Genomic DNA, 17,148 nt, shown 5'->3' with positions numbered 1-17,148 from the left:
AGCTTAACTGATAGGGAATGCATTACTCACTGGACTTGAGTGGGCTAATTAAACGGATCGACTAAATTGATCAATGATACCTTGCCAATCATCCCTTCCTACATTTACATGTGTAACCACCCAGAATCAAATCCCCACCTGCTTTCCTTCCATCTAAAATTTCACATTTCTCTGCCTTCATAATACTTTTGTGTGACCAAAATACTGACTAACAAGTATTTATGGCAGTCATATTTCCTTCTCTCAATGTTAAAAGAAAATAAAATACAAAAAACGAGACATTTCCTGTCTCCGTGTGTACAGAAACTGAGTGTTCATAACCCTATCCTGTCCAAACTTAGAAAGTGTAAACAAACACACTGTATTCTTAATCATTAGATGGGCATTAGGATTAAACTACCCAAGTAGCAATTGATCACGTAGGTAGCAATGGATTAATTAAGGCTTACCTAACCTTATTTCATTTTCACGCAGGATTAATTAACATAATATCATTTTCACACAGACCAGTTAGTCCCAGTTAGTGATGGTAGCTTTCCCAATCCTGACAGTGCGATTTCCGTGGGTCATTTAAAAATATGGCCAAACTGACCCTAGTCAAACTGCCATACATTTTCTTCAAAAAGTGGATTATAACACCGCCCTAATTACGTCATCTGGAGAGTGCCATTTTTTCGGATTATACCGTTTAATTACTCTCGCAATGTTCTCTTAATTAATTCGAATAGATGTGATTAGATACAATGTGTAACCTGAATTAATATGTGAGTGAGTGATTTAAACTTTACCGTCACATCGGCAATATTTCAGGTATATAGTGACGAGAACCATTAATGTTATCCATAATAGTAGACTAGGCCTTCAGCAACCCATGCTTGCCACATAAAAGGCGACTAACGGGATCGGGTGGTCAGACTCGATGACTTAGTTGACATATGTGATCGGTTCCCAATCGCGCGGATCGATGTTCATACTGTTGATGACTGGATTGTCTGGTTCAGATTTGATTGTTTACAAACCGGCGCCATACAGCTGAGTGCGGCGTATAATTAACTCACTCACTCACTCACTCACTCCAGAATATGAGAATGTGAAGTGTGCCTCCTCTGTATCCATCGTATCCAACTTGTAATGTACCCAGTTTATGGTAGTGCTCATTGGTGCTCATTATGTACGGGATGTCGGTTGAAAATATTTGAATAACAAACAATCTTCATAATTCATTTGGAGTGTTCGAGATTTTGCCCTACATGGCGTTTTTCCGTCCTATGGGCCTTTTGTCCACAGGGACATTCGGCAGCACAACACTAAACAACAGTCTTGTACAGTTTATGATAACCAGGACCGCTGATGACGCATCGACGCCATGATCGAGGCTGTGTGGTTTATGTACAGTGGAGTGATCCGTAAGTATTCATGATGTAACTGGCACACTAACATTTTCAGACATAAAAATAGCACACTAACATTTTAACAGTTTAATGTTGCTGACAGTAAGAATGAAATACCCTTTACTTGAGCGTCAACTCGATACTGGGGTACACACATTCGACGGCTGAATGATACTCAATGTAGGAGACACACACAGGTTGAGTGCATCCACTTCCTGTTGTATGGGAATGACTCTTCTTGTACTCCATATATCTCGGACTGGTATAGTTTTGGGATGTCACTGTGCAAAAACAGATGGCCCAAAGTGGACACACAACACTGTATTCGACGTTTATACAATTGCATGAAAGTGCAGCAACGACCAGGCAGCACAACAGTGGTGATGGTCAGCCGACCTGCTCAGCCGCTGTACGAGGGTCGAAGACATTTTAACTAAGTCCTTTCTGTCTACTACATGTATAGTCAGAAAATATTATCCACAACCTAACTCTTTTATTCCATTTCTTGGAGAGGTCATAGGCCTATAGTACAGAGTCTTTTAAATAACTGGTTTTTGTGTTTGTCTAGCATATCTTAAAAATGTTTTGAAATTTACATTGCCCAGTTTCTCTAAACGTCTGTAAATGTCCATTAAAACCTATTGCCACTGTGAATACCTGGATAACTTATTTGCAAAATGGACTCTTCAAAATGTACATCGGTTGACAACAGCTACGTATTCTACGTTGTGCAAATATACTTTTCTGATTTGGACAATTTACCGCCATTCTTTACGACCAGGCTTTTGTTTTAGTAGTATTTACACTGAGCAGACATTTCAAGGAATCTATTTTTGTAGAAACTTCACTGTACTCGAGAACATGATGACATTATCAGGAAACTAGAGCAAGAATGCCTAAACAATATCTGAATGCAACTAAATACCATCTGTAAAATTTTGATACACAATTGTCGCTAATTCATTTATGAAAAAAAAACTCGGCCCCACTCGACTGACTGTCAGGGAGATCTGTTTCATATTATATGTATGGTAAGAAAACAGCATCTACCAACACAGTGTTAAACTTCCGTGGCGAACCAGCCTTACTGTAAGATCAATTACAAGCAGACATGGCTGTGCTGATGGCCATGATAATGATGGTTAAGCTGTCAGTAAGGTGTGAAGGTTTAGATGCACTACATTAACTCCAATATGAGTCAACTCAGTGCAAGAGTGCATGCATTTGATGGAAAATACAGAATGTATTTACACACTTACGTAACATTATTCATGGTGAGGCCTTCTTTTTGTGTAAAATGCAAAACTCAATCAGTATGAAGATTTCTGAAAATAAAATGCATTTGATGGTTTAGATATTTGCCAGGATGTTCGGCAATGAATACCGTGGATTATGCTGACGCAAATCAAGTGTGAGAGAACTGCCAGACCAGTATGAAGAGAATGCAACATCTGTCGAGTAGGTACACCAAAGAATTCCAAAATAGACATTGTAGTGTTGTTTAAAGGACGCACTGCTAGTGACACACGGAACAACATTTGGCACATTTTCATTTACTTTTACTTTTGATTCCCTGTACCCAGCTGGGAGGTACATGGCCAGTCTCATAACACGTAGAAAACAGATTATGAAGATAATCTATACATGTGCCATTTCTCAAAAAATCAACTGGAATATTATGGAAACCTGACGATTTCCCTCTCTCAGCTTAACTTAGTGTCATCAGAAAAAAGTTAAAGTTTTCAACTCCTAAGACCTAAGGAATGAAATGAGACTCAACAGTAAAGCCGCGAGAAAATTAACTTGGTACCCCGACTCAAAGAAGTAATTAGTCAAAAGGGTCATCGTTACATTGTCAAAGTTTTAAGTTCCTAACATCTGAGGGATGAAATGAGACTCAACAATACAGTTTTAAGCTACAATAATTAATTTCACGCATTCACTGATATCCTAACGGGGAATATATGTCATGGAACAGCATGAAAAGCAATAATTTCATAAAACCCCATGAAACTTCGGGGAATACCTGAAATCATAACTATTTCACTAAACCACTGACTCGTTTAGGGAAATCCATGGTTTCACACATTCCCTGTAACACATATACCCTACAGCGAGTTTTGTAAACTCATTTATTCCAAAACAAAATCATGAAAAATTGAACTTCGCTCTCTTAAGAGTAAGAATGCACTATGAGCTCTCGCTCACTTTCTGAAATTTCGCCCACGTAGGGTTAGGAGATTCCCCTGTATAAATCTCCTATTGTATTCTCATTAGCACGCGTCACTGTTTTCCTGTTATAACAAAAAGGTGCCTGCATTCCGAGACCTGTAATAGTCTTCGACTCTGTTTTCTGTATCTCAACAGAAACTGAGCACTTCAGATACATACTACCATATCCATACAGAAAAAAGCCGTGTTCAGTCATAACTGTATGTATTGTGAGAAAAGATAAAATCCAGGGAAAATATGGTGTATATGATAAAATTAAATAGCACCAACAACATTCTACGGTGACCGTCATTCTTCATAAATATATTAGTGCGCTACATATTTGAACTAAACTTCACTTTAAAATGATTTTCCATCTCCTAGTGTTATTATTCTCAAATCTTGATGTGAAACTACACAAGAAAGGACGGCAGGTGCTCAAGGCGCTTCTTACCAGATTAATCCAATAACATATTATATTATTGTTTTAATACATTCGGGGCCTTTATTTTTCTATTCCAATATCCACATAGACATCACTCATTTGTGCCATCGAAGTCGAATGTGAAAATAGCCTTTTCCAGCAATGAAAAACTGCTTTTTATCATAAAGCTTTTTAAAGTTCTATTTCCCATGCTAGGTATGCGATGAAATATGACTTTGCAATTATTTTGCTTTACAAAGCTAACAGATGTCTTGTAATTGACGGTCTTGCACTGGTTGTGTTGCAGTTTGGATACTATTACTGCTGTTCGAGCTAACATCATGCGCTAATGATGGTATGTGGTAACGTATACTAGTCGGGGTGTTTTCATGGGTTATCATGAATCGGGTCACCATTCTTTCACTCACACTAATTCAGACTCATGTCAGTCACCCGCCACTCACGGCTCCGCCGCATATTCAAAACCACAAACTGATCTAAGATGAGATAACTCGAACGAAGCGGCCATAATATACTACTACATCACAAAAAGTTAAGCAGACATTTTTTTTCTCGTCTCGTTACATTTTCATTTATTGAAAATGCATACCATGGAATGGTGAATTGGTGAAAGATATGTACACACGATTAACAAAATGAAGTGAAATGGTATTGAACATTAACAGACTTACAAATCATCAAAAGTATGTACCCGTGAAACAGTCGTGAAAAATGCGTTGCATTGATGGAGAAATATGTTAACATTATAGTTGAAGTCTGTTTGGGACAATGAAACTGTTCAGTAACGCGTATGGCCACCATGGGCCCAATTGCAAGATTCCACAACTCTTTGCATTGACCGAATGAATCTTTAAAGTTTCTGTTGTGGAATGTTCTGTCATTTTCACATTAACGCCTGCCCAAGTTCACCCTGGGGGGGACCCGTGAAGGTCCCGGGGTAGAATAGACCTTCACCAACCCATGCTTGAAGGTATGAATTGGCTGACACATGTCATCGGTTCCTGATTGCGCAGATAGATGCTCATGTTGTTGATCACTGGATTGTCTGGTCCAGACTCGATTATTTACAGACTACCGCCATATATCTAGAATGTTGTTGAGTGCGGCGTAAAACTACACTAACTCACTCACTCATCCTGGGTGTGAACACTGAGACCGTACGCACGACTTCCAATAATACCCCATGCATATTCAGTGGTATTAAGATCAGGTGACCTTGCAGGCCATTCCATATGTGGGATGTTGTTGATCTAAACAACATCATTAACAACTCTTTCTCAGGCATTATCATCCATCAAAAAAAGTTAGGACCCGCTTGTTGTACCAGAGGAATGATTGTTGGTAGGCTCACACCGATCAGCGCGCATTTGTGAAGAGTGGATCACATTCATGGCACACAACTTGCATGTTGCTATTGAGGGTGGTTGTGGTCGGGCAATGTCAGTGTTATTAGTTAAATCGATTTGGCAGTCACTAAAGGGCACGTATTCTTTAAATATTTTCCTTTCAGTAACATGTAGGCTAAAATCACTATTGAGATTGATAAATATCTTACACTGAAAGAACTTGATGCTTTTTGTGAGGAGTATATATATCCATACAACTTGTATTTGCAGCGGAAAATGTGACAGTGTGCGCCAACGAAACTGCTTCCTTTGTGTGGGATTATGAAGTCCCTCCATTCTTTGCAGTCGAGTGGTTTTTTGAAACGACACGGATAGCAGAGACACTCAAAGCGGATTTTTCACCGGTATTGTTATATCCCATTTGATGACATGGCATCCTGGGATGCAAGATGCCCATCTTGAGCAACTAATCATCCACTTTTTGGTGCATATTTATTTTACATCATTCATAAGGAATGGCTGCAGATGTCATTGTTAATGTCATTCACAGACAGCACAGAAATACGATACCAATTTTGTTAACACAGTACCAAAGCTCTTGGATTTAAAAGAAATACTTGCCGCAACAGTTATATTACAGAGGGGTTATGCTAGGTTGAGCAATTGAGTGTGAAGCACTTGAAGCAGGTAGATAGATTACAAATATCTATTTGTAATTCCCGGAAATACTCAAATACTCAAAGGCACTAAATTATGCCTTCAGTACGTCTGAACTATATAGAAGTATAGAAGCAACTGACCTCACAGTGGCTGTGGTTGCTAACTCGGGCACCCACTTTCAAACTCGGTAATATAACATAACAAAGATAACATAATATCTTCACATGGGGTTTTATGTCGTTTTACATGTGCTCATCTCCATTTTGAGAATTTGAAGACTGACTTGGTGTTGGGGTTGGTTAAGGGTTGAGAAGTATTTGGTAGGGTTGTTAATCTTCTCCAATGACTGACAATTAATTCTGGACAGAGAGCAATTGGGTTACACCGAGACCAAGAACTCCTTTTTCGAGCCTATACGGCAGTTTCCTTAGTAAAAGTTATTATTTCAAAGGGAAATCGAGGTAGACGGGTGTGTCCGCTACACTATTACTCATGAGTGAACCGTACATTGTCTACATTGCCTTGTCAAGAACTTTTAATTCGATAACTATCGATGCAAAAATGGTGCCTGTAAAGGATTTTATCGCTCACCGACTGGACCGAAGTTTGTCCATAGTGGCAACGCTTTATAGTCAGTTCACGTCTTTCTTTGTGTGACTAATTGTGGTGTGTCTTCTCTCTTCAGGAGTCCCTCAGTATCAACGGCATCTACAAATCACGGTTTTATCTGCTGGATGAAACTGAAAAATTTGGTTTCAATCTAACAAATGTCACCTGGGATGACAGAGGAGAGTACAAGTGTAAACTGATCTTGCAAAGCACCCACATCCCCCATCAGCTGAACAAGATATTAATAGTTCAAGGTAAAGTCAATAAACACAAATCTGTGTTGAGAACTAATTGAATCAGTTAAAAGAGTATGAAATCACCGAACCAGACTACCTGAAACATACCTGGTCTCATAGACGCGTGGACCTGCCAACGCGCCACCAAACAACAACACAAAACATGACAAAAACAACAAACAAACATAAATCTCAACAAAGCAACAACTGTTTCGTTCACTCGTTAAAATTCTCTTCATACAATCAGGAAGTGCTCTTGAGATTCTGTGCATATGCGTTTTGGTTGTATGAAATGACATAATTCTGGAAATTATTTTTTCTTTACATATAAGGAGAAGATTTTCTGCAAGACCCATAATGCAAAGATAACCCATCGTTATTAATTTCATAAAAACTTCAGTACAAAATACATTTCTGATATTTAACTTCACTCACTTATAATCGGGATTAACTCCCAGGGTGCCACAGGGATATGTATGTCCTTCCTCATCAACCCTCACTTTGAAGTCCGATAGTGAAATAGCCTATTTAATCATGTTGTCGCCCATATGTACTAAAACGACAATGTATAGGCAATAATCAGGCACAGCACCCGTCAAAATGAAAGGGTCTTAACAAAACTGATTTGTTAACACACCATCACAACAAATCCATTTAAAACCAACACGAAACCAAAGCAATCTTCAGAAGCATTTACGATTTCCCATAACGTTTGTGGATATGCATCTTGAGATGGCTATCAGCGATGGGTGATCCAATGTCTTCGGTACGACTGACGGGGCTGTACACTCCATGCCGGGACAATTCGTTCCTGTTTTAAGTAGGCATCAACGACCCTGGACCCGGGCGATGTGTGGGAGGCAAATCGGATGGCACCAGCACATTGTTTCACGTAAACCATTGTGTATTTTATTCAATAAATCATTACTACATGTATCTATCCCAATAGATGAAGAGAAGCTCATGTGATGCCGCTTCATAAAAAAGAAAATAAACCTAGTTGTAGCAATTACCGACCCATTTCTCTAATCAGTTGTTTAGGGAAAATGTTTGAAAGTGTTTTCATGAAGCATATGTCTAACTATTTTCTGGACAATACATTGTTGTACAAATATCATTTCGGATTTGAAGTGGGCCAGTCTACGACTCCTCAGTTTAATAGAACTATATATTAACAGTATTTGCTCAGGTCTATATAGACGTGAAGACTAGTGGATGGTGGTTTATTTTGATGTTTCAAAGGTATTTGACGGAGTGTGGCTCACGGGTTTACTGAATGCTACATCAGTGGTAGAACTCAAAAGATGGTTCGTTATCAGATCCCTAATCTCTTGCTGGTGGGGTACCCCGGGGATCAGTCCTGGGTCTCTTTCTATTGGCAGTATATCTTAATGATATTGCCGATGAGTTAGATTGTGCAGCAGGCATGTTCGTAGATGATACATCTATGGGATTTTCATCGATAAATCACAGGCTTATGCAAGATACACTCAATAGGAACTTATCGTGCTGGGCAGCAGTTGGCTTTTGACATACAATCCCAACACAGCAGAAGCTATGCGTTTCAGTCTTAAACATGATGATAACATTCTGGATTTAGAATTTGAAAATCAGTGTGTCCGCCGGAAAAATCTCATAAACATCTTAGAGTAACTTTTTCTTCTGACTGTAAGTGGAACAACGTATTTGATGGCTTCAGCAGTGAGAAAATTAAAGTTCACGCTGAACAGGGACAGCCTAGATAAGATCTATATCGTATTCATTAGACCACATCTTGAATGTGCCTGTGAATTGTGGGATGGTTGTTCGGTAGATTTAACCCATAAACTTGAAAAAGTTCAGTTTGAGGCCGCCAGGATAGTTACTGGTTTACCAAAATATGGTTCTAGAGATAATTTATGAAGCAGGTTGGTAATTGTTAAAAGAGAGAAGATGATCTTGTAAACTGTCTTTATTCTATAATATCTACAACAAAACACGCTCTATCCTACCTTTTAGATCCTATGCCCAAACTGTTGAATCCAGGGCAAATCATAATCTGAGAAACTTGTCCTATTCCCGCACAAGTCTCTACACTCAATCATTCCTCCCTTCATCTTCACAACTATGGAATACTGTACCTTTGCATGTTAGAGAATCAGATTCCGTTAAAAGTTTTAAATCGTAAATAAGCTCGCGTACGCCAAAAGCGCCATGATTTGGTGACAGATGTTACCATCAATGTAATTCATAAGCAGGTGAGATACTAGTATTCAAAAAGTAGATTAAATGGTGATCTGTATAGGATTGGTCTCATTGTGAATCCAGAATGTAGTTGTACATTTACCTGTGAAAATTTTCATCATTATTTTATGGAATGTTCTTTGTATTGTAATATCAGACGGGAAATGTTTCAAAATATTAACAAAATCTGAAGCATTAGAGCATAAAAAAAACTAGAGTTACCATTAAATGGCAGTGCAGATCTTACGTTCAGTGACAATAAATAGAAGATTAAAGAAGTTCAAAAATATAAATCAAACTCCAAACGAATCATGATTTCATATAATGTTTATGATCTAAGTAATGAGCGTATTCAATGTATTACTTTAATTTTGATGTATTATTCTCCTTTTGTATATACTTTTCTATCCCTGTACTAAGTTGTACCCAATCCATTCTCTTGAATAAATATGTTTAAATCAATCAAACGTGCACATCCAGAAGGTCATCCCTGCAGCACATGCACCATACACCGTTGCTAGAACCTCTAATGGTCCCCCCCCCCCCCCCCCCCCCCGATTGTGCGTCTCAACTGTAGGTGTCATCATGGTCTAAGTTTGAAGTCGGATCTCATTCTTGTCGTTGCCACACATAATCATGACGACCTGCGAAATTCAAACAATATCGCTATTCAAGAGTGAACGATACTAGGACCCATTCCTGGTCTCTCCAAATGACGTGATCTTTAGTTTAATCCAAACGTTCCTGCATGCGACGATGCTTCATTGATCAGTCTCATAGAGAAAGCAACGTACTGTATGAGAATAAAGGCGAACGAACACCACTGGCGTCAAATATCTGAGGGGCGATGGGATAGCTTAGTAAATGACGCGTTCGGTCGTAACACCGAAGGTTCGGTTTCTTACATGGGTACAATATGTAAGGCCCATTTTTTGTTTCCTCCGCCGGGATATTGCTGGAATATTGCTGAAAAGGGCGTAAAGCTACATTCACTCACTCAAAGGTAGTGGTATACTTAAACAGCACTGAGCTGGCATAGATTATGATCTGATAATCATGAGAGAGTATATGAGTATACACCATGTATTAAAGCCAATATCAGAATTTTACTATACTCTTGTACTAGAAGAAATGGAAGACAATGTGTGACTGCAGGAAAGGGAGTGCTGACACTGACAAATGACTGAGACCAGAATGACAGCTGAGGTAGAGGTTATGTGGTGATTATACGACGCATCACAATACGATAAAGAGGATTACCCAAACTGAATAGTGACAAATATGGGAAATTTATTATTTAGAACAATTCTGAGATCTCCCAAATTTACAAGGGTTAATGTCTTAATTGTTTTAGATGTTCTGATATAGTTGTTATAACGGAAGCATGATTAAAATACAAAGTGCCATTGACAACGTCAGTTTGGTCCTACAGGTAAAGTACTCCAGGAGTCCTTTTATTTTACTTTAAATTTACTCCAGGAGTATAAATTCTTACGTGCGTAAATTGATTTTGTGACGTTTACGTGGTCAGTTTACGTACCACAATATACTTACCACATAGTCACATATACTCTTGCAAGTAAATGTGTGCTTGTAGACGTGATGCATTTTTTCTCAGAATATGAATGTATTAATCAAAAAAGGCAGACAACATATTTGCAAGGCAAACATAAAGCCGGATAACTAAATATGATTGAAAACTTGTGATTCCTCTGGCACTTACAGGGCGGTGGGGAAGCCTAGTGGTTAAAGCGTTCGCTTGTCATGACGAAGACCTGGGTTCATTTGTACACATGGGTCCGATATGTGAAGCTCATTTCTGGTGTCTTTACAGAGATATTGCTGGAATATTGCTAAAGCTGCTTATAACCATACTCACACTATGGCACTTGCAGAACTTGAAGCTGAAAAAAAGATCCCTACAAAAGCCAATACCAGTGTTTTATGTATATATATGCTCCATTTTAAGCTCACATATTCTGAACTGAAAATGCAAGAACAAGGGTGTTTAACCTTTATAGGTGTAAACAGCACTTGTGTCTCTTATGGTATTCTAGCTTCTTCGGTACAATTTGGGAAATTCAGATGATTATGTGAATTTCCAATCCTTCATAAATATTAATATAAAGTAAACTAGTAGAATGAAATAAATAGACAAGAATGTCATTGATAAATGAATAGATGAAGGAAAAAATGCGCCAGAAAAATTTAAAGATACAAATATTGGCGTTTCCTATTTTCGCGGTACTTACGGATATCGGCTGAAAAAATAATGCAAACAGTTCTTTTCGTGTGAGTGCTTGTTGTTTATAACTAACAAGTGCATCTATCAAGTGCTTGAGCCATCAGAGGTACTACCACTCTTGAGCTGGATGAAATAAAATTTCGTCCGCCGCTGACTTGTCGAGGCGTCTCCCATTCTAGAAAGTAACGTCAGTAGGTGTAAGAAAGGGGAATCCTATCGAAAAGGACAGGAAAAAAGTTACGTTTTTTCCAGGTTGGTTAAAAAGTCACGAACATTCCTTGCATTGCAACATTTTGATCATCCGTAGACGTGTTCCACTTCCTAGTTACCGGTCAGTGATGTAAACAACCGCTAACTATCACGCATCGGCGATCTCAGCAGAGAACGTGTTTACCCACAGAATAGGAGACGGCCCTATGTATCAATAACTCCGCTTTCCCCTCTTAATACCTGTTTGTTTGTCTGGTTTGGTTCGTTTCGGTTACTTGTGTTACCCTAAAATCTCCACTTTATGTGCATTTTGTTGGGGAATGCTTAAGACAAGGCACTATCACCGCTGTAGGAAGTAACAGCGAATTGTTATCGTTTGTGTAATGAGCTTCATTTCTATTTCCATTCCCAAAACTCGTCGCAACACTGTTGTAACTAAACTTTGTCAAGGACGATAACTCAAATCGTAAAATGTCGAATTGTGCATGTCCAGGAAATTGAGACATGCCTTTCCATATCATGGTGTCCGCAAGGATGTGAATGAATACTTAATTGAGATGAATACCTTCACAGTCATTTCTTTTACATTTATCCTCAAGCTATGTCATAAAATGTGCATGATTGCTGATGAAAGATATTTGGCAGATACGACAGCATGACAGAAGGTGAGATATGCTGCTGGATATTTTCCTTTTAGATTTTAGTATTTTGCGCATGATATTGTTTCAATTACGGTACTGCAACAAAAAGTGCCATGTTTCATACGTAAATGTCTAAACGTCATGATTGTTTACAATTCATTCACATGTGGTCATTCATCTATGCTTCAGTTCAACTCAGTTCAAACAGCAACTGAAATCGAGTCATATTTTGAGAAATGTCATGTTTTCGTATTCATTTTTAGATTGTAACACACGCGGCATCTCGATCTCTTCGCCAGGTACGTGGCATCTATAAATCATGAGTCACCCTTGCTTGCACAACAAAGCTGAACATTCAGTTTTATGTCACATTCCTTTTGAATGGTACAAGGCTCAGTAACGAATCGTGGAGAATTCTGCTATTTTTTCATGCACATATCCAAAGACTGCAATATTGGATTTGTAACCAAGTCTATTATTCGAAAGTCATTCGCCTTTCCCCCATGTTGTCCCAAGCCATGAGGGTCATTTCTGGTGTTGTCTTCCGTGTTTTGTTGGAAAATGGCAGAAATCATTTCTAAAACATACTCACTCACTTTTCCATAACAGAAATGAATGTGCGTCAGCTTCGTGCTGTTGATGTTTCAGGTGAATGATTACAAATAATGACGCATTATATGAAACACTGGCTCTTACTGAATTCCCATTCATGTTTCAGGTGACAGAACAACAACACCCACAGGTATGTTTTTGCTCCACATCTTAGCATGTTCTATGACTTTGTGTGTTTTGTCTCAGACACATTATGACTTTCAAACACCTTCAAAGAAAAGACTTTTACAAAACTGTTGTTTTCCATACAGGTTTTACGTATTGCGAGTTCACATAATCAAATCACAGACAACACTGGACAACCCGAACGAACCATGTTAGAGTTGCCATGAACAGCTGATTCTCCCATATATTTTACCCACACGCTTTATGACTACTCACGTTTTTAAGTGTATATATACACGTACTATATTTTGTTTGCACGTATCCAAGAGTGCAGGTGATTTTGTCTGATAATGTGATTAAAGGTAACCGTTTGTTTTTCGTTTATTGCAGAGGACCATACCACCATACCATACCATACCACCACAACTATTGTGCTAGCAGTTATTATACCTCTGGTTGTGATTGGAGGATTGTTTGGACTGTGGATATATATGAAGAAGAGGAAGAGAAGGTAATCCACTAATAACCGTCTACTACGTAATTCTCAGTAGGTTGAGATAGGTATGAGATATTCCTGTGTTAACTGACTTTGTTCTTGACAAGATATCAAACCTTGTTTGAAATTGACCAAGAGTGTAAGTGATCCAGAGGTTTTCCGCCAGTAAACAGGGCAGATAACCTCTTTGACGAGGTAAGCTGATTTCTTCTGACAATACGTGCGAGGCGAGCGTATGATCTCGGTAAGAGTATTCTTAAATAACAAATACATAATAATGACTAGCACTAGCTATTTTGTGTGTCTCCCCAGGTCAGAGAGAGATGTCCCTGAAGCAGCCATGCCAATGAGACCAGTCAATACCTGACAAAACGAAGAGAAGCGGAATCAGAAGAAAGGAGACTGAAGATATACTTCGTCTGCCCTTTTGAAAGGACACTTACTGTGGACAGTTCCCTAATGGGGTTAGCATGTGGAATTTGCATGGTTCAGCATGTTCCAAGAACGGAGTACCTCTGTAATGTGCATCCCTAGCTCGTGCATGTTAATTACGTCAATATTTCCAGAATGACTGTAATTCCACAGCCTCTTGTCTTGCCGACCTGATTGTCAAAAGTATTTTGCATTACCTATTGACCTTTGTTTAGTCTCCGTGGGCTCTTGTATGATCACAGTGATAAGCCTTATCACGGAATCCCTATCTTTGAGGGCACCCTTTTAGAGCAACCTCCTCGTGGTGGGTGCTGGGTAACGCTAATAGCTCCATGTAGGCATGTATAGGCATGTAGGTCCACAGCAGCCCAATGCTGGTCGAAGGACCGAATTGGGTAACCCTAGTTTGCACCCCTGTCGAGGAATGGATCCTGGTTGCTGAGGGCAATAGGAACCTGGATTCCCTTTCCTTATGTACATAATGATATATTGTATAACGCCTTGTTTCAAGCGTATCTGCTGCTAAACGACAAGTTTCATTTCTCTTTCGAAATGCATATCCATATATCATCAACAAGTCATTTATGTGGTTTCGACATTTCTGTGTCATTTATGACTCAAGAATACTGGTAATACGGCTTCTATATAATTTATGTCGTCCTGAGTTTCGTCCGGATGTTTCACATATTAGTAAAAGGTATCAGGTCGAATGGTGAACTGAACAATTTTGACGGCCATACATGTTAAAAATGTATAGAGACCTTCAGTTGAGTCACTGTTGAAAGAGGCTGTTCCTTGCCTGAAACAAGTTCTGGTAACCTGATTTTGAAAGCAATTATGAGCGCTTCAACAATTGCTTGCATCTGTGGGCAAGAGCTTGCCCCACTTTGTGAAGACCCTTTCCTTTATGCACTCCAGAAACATGAACTTCTGCTCGGTTGGCAAAGTCAAAGAAGATATGTGAGGAGTTTAGATTGAGCTTCAGGAATATCTATGATCTGCTGTCCTTCAAAAGTCATCAGATATTCCCTTCCGCTGATTCGGTTGTGGAAGAAATAAAGGCATCCACAGAGACCGCCTCATCAGTTTCATGTTTAAACATACCCATATAAATTCAGAGTGCAATTCTCACAAGACTGCATTGCAAGAGGGATAACCCCAACTTTCCAAAAAGTTCACTTTCCCCGTGTTGTTGGCCAATATTCACACAGCTCCGACCCTTGAGGCGGAGTGAGCATGCTTTTATCTGCGAATATTCTAAGAGCTTCAGACGACTCTTGCACAATAGCTGCTTGATCAAGTTTGTCATTCAAGGCATCGACAAAGCTTTCAGAACCAAGTCTGGCCGACATGGCATTTCATATCCGATGTATCACTGACAAAGTAAAGTTATAACTACCAAGTATGCGACTTTAATTTTTGCAGAAGACGCGGTGGCTGAGTGGGTTAGACGGCTGACTTTGCGTGCTGGCTCCGGTGCCTGACTCCGAGAGTGTGGGTTCGTATCTCATATGGGATTCAACCCGACAAAGGCATGAAACCCAAAATGCTGGTATCACGTTTGATCTTCAGGATTGTCACCACTGTCGCTGACATTTCCTTGTTGTGTTCTCATCAGTGATGAACATGGACACCCCGCATTAAAATGTCTATGTTTGGCCTTGATACGACTGACCAGACATTTTGTCATCTTCCTTTTCACAAAAAGGTGATAACTGAGGTCTGAGGTATGTCATCTTCTTTATGTTGAGGAGCACGAGGTTTCGGGATATATTCTGATTTCTTTATCATGTGAATGAAAACTATATAGGAAACAAAAAGCGTGCCAGACACCTGATAAGATAGCAATGGTGGCCGAAGCTAACTAGCACTGACTGGGACGGGCATGTGTATAACGCCTAATGTCATTCAAATGTCATGCCTGATCATCAGATCCCGTTTCTTGATAGGCATTTAGACGTTGGAGGGTAACCATTGCAACGTATGGTATAGATGTGCAACTTGTTTAATATTTACCATACGTAAGTCGCCTGGTACAACAATCATGGATTGCTAAAGACCACTCCATCATCAAATCTTCAAGGATCAAGTTCAGCATCACTTTTGACGATCTGCTGACCTGCTTGTTGGTGGTGGCTGCCACTAAGAGTTATCTTAGTTGACCAATCTACAACTTGTTAAGCAAAAAATATGGTCCTATTTTATCGATCCCAATGGCTATATTATACATCTATATTTCAGGTTATATACATAATATCTAACATATTGTATCAGCGTTACGGATCATGGGTTTTGAATGTGACCGGCTAAATCCTGAACCACAATGTTTCAACACCCATTCCATCTCTAGTGAGTGAGTGAGTGAGTGAGTTTAGTTTCACGCCGCACCCAGCAATATTCCAGCCATATGGCGGCGGTCTGTAAATAATCGAGACCGGACAATCCAGTGACCAACAACATGAACATCGATCTGCGCAATTGGGAACCGATGGCGTGTCAACCAAGTCAGCAAGGATGACCACCTGATCCCGTTTGTCGCCTTTTACGACAAGCATGGCCGCCTTTTATGACAAGCATGGGTTGCCTATTCTACCCCTTCATGGGTCCCCTCTCTAGTCTGTATATAACAATCATAAGTACGGGTGTCTTCATGAACATTTATACACAAGCATTTTGATGCCTCCTATACTCAAATCATCAAAGGCATTCATTTTGTAGGCATCGTCTTGCTAATGCATATGGAAACCACAGATCTCCCCACATGGTCTTAGATTTAGTCTTCTATATGTTTTGTGTACATACAGCTTTCAGGATTATGATGCAATATGTTGCACAGGTGTAACACTGGAATCTATAGATTCTATGATGGAAGCAGTGTTTTGTGTAGAAGACTCTTTATTGGTTTGATGTTCATTATGTGCATTAACATTGTCTAGCCTGTGTGCATTACGTTAGGAACTATGTTATATGCCGCGTTTTGATTGCGAGTTTCTGTAGAATGAAATGTTGAATATATGTTACTTCTAGTCCATGATAGTTTGTTCTTTTGTCTGTTGTAACAGAAATACAAAGTATCCGTTACAAGTCATTCTTCACAACGGCTTCGGTATGATTGCGTTTGGTCATATTGAGACACAATGATCATACATAGGACTACCGACTTGAATGTCCAGAAAATAACCAACTTTCCAAAACATGGTTTCTAACGTTATGCGCCTCTGCTATCCTATCTGCATTTAATTGCGGGGGGTATAGTATGAATGTATGTATGTATGTATGTATGTGT

At 39.3% G+C, this 17,148-nt stretch overlaps 1 protein-coding gene across 1 annotated transcript; it reads left to right on the top strand.

Annotated features, from left to right (window-relative positions):
- The first annotated feature begins 1,340 nt into the window (after positions 1 to 1,340).
- LOC137278021 (uncharacterized) lies at positions 1,341 to 16,893 on the top strand. Its single transcript, XM_067810059.1, has 9 exons — positions 1,341 to 1,406; positions 2,746 to 2,849; positions 4,334 to 4,381; positions 5,664 to 5,797; positions 6,739 to 6,916; positions 12,481 to 12,516; positions 12,936 to 12,959; positions 13,325 to 13,445; positions 13,743 to 16,893. The coding sequence occupies exons 2-9, from the start codon at positions 2,825 to 2,827 to the stop codon at positions 13,795 to 13,797; spliced, it is 621 nt and encodes a 206-aa protein (XP_067666160.1). The 5' UTR covers positions 1,341 to 1,406; positions 2,746 to 2,824; the 3' UTR covers positions 13,798 to 16,893.
- The last annotated feature ends 255 nt before the right edge of the window (positions 16,894 to 17,148 follow it).

The sequence above is a fragment of the Haliotis asinina genome, chromosome 1 (genome assembly GCF_037392515.1).
Source record: "Haliotis asinina isolate JCU_RB_2024 chromosome 1, JCU_Hal_asi_v2, whole genome shotgun sequence".
In the NCBI taxonomy this organism is placed as follows: domain Eukaryota; kingdom Metazoa; phylum Mollusca; class Gastropoda; order Lepetellida; family Haliotidae; genus Haliotis; species Haliotis asinina.
The sequence above is the reverse complement of the archived record's forward strand: the minus strand, read 5'-3'. Positions and strand labels throughout refer to the sequence as shown.

Coding starts and splice junctions, on each gene's coding strand:
- LOC137278021 (XM_067810059.1), top strand. CDS start 2,825: ATGAAGAGAATGCAACATCTGTCGA. Junction 5,798..6,738: donor TCAAAGCGGATTTTTCACCG/GTATTGTTATAT, acceptor TTCTCTCTTCAG/GAGTCCCTCAGTATCAACGG. Junction 6,917..12,480: donor CAAGATATTAATAGTTCAAG/GTAAAGTCAATA, acceptor ATTCATTTTTAG/ATTGTAACACACGCGGCATC.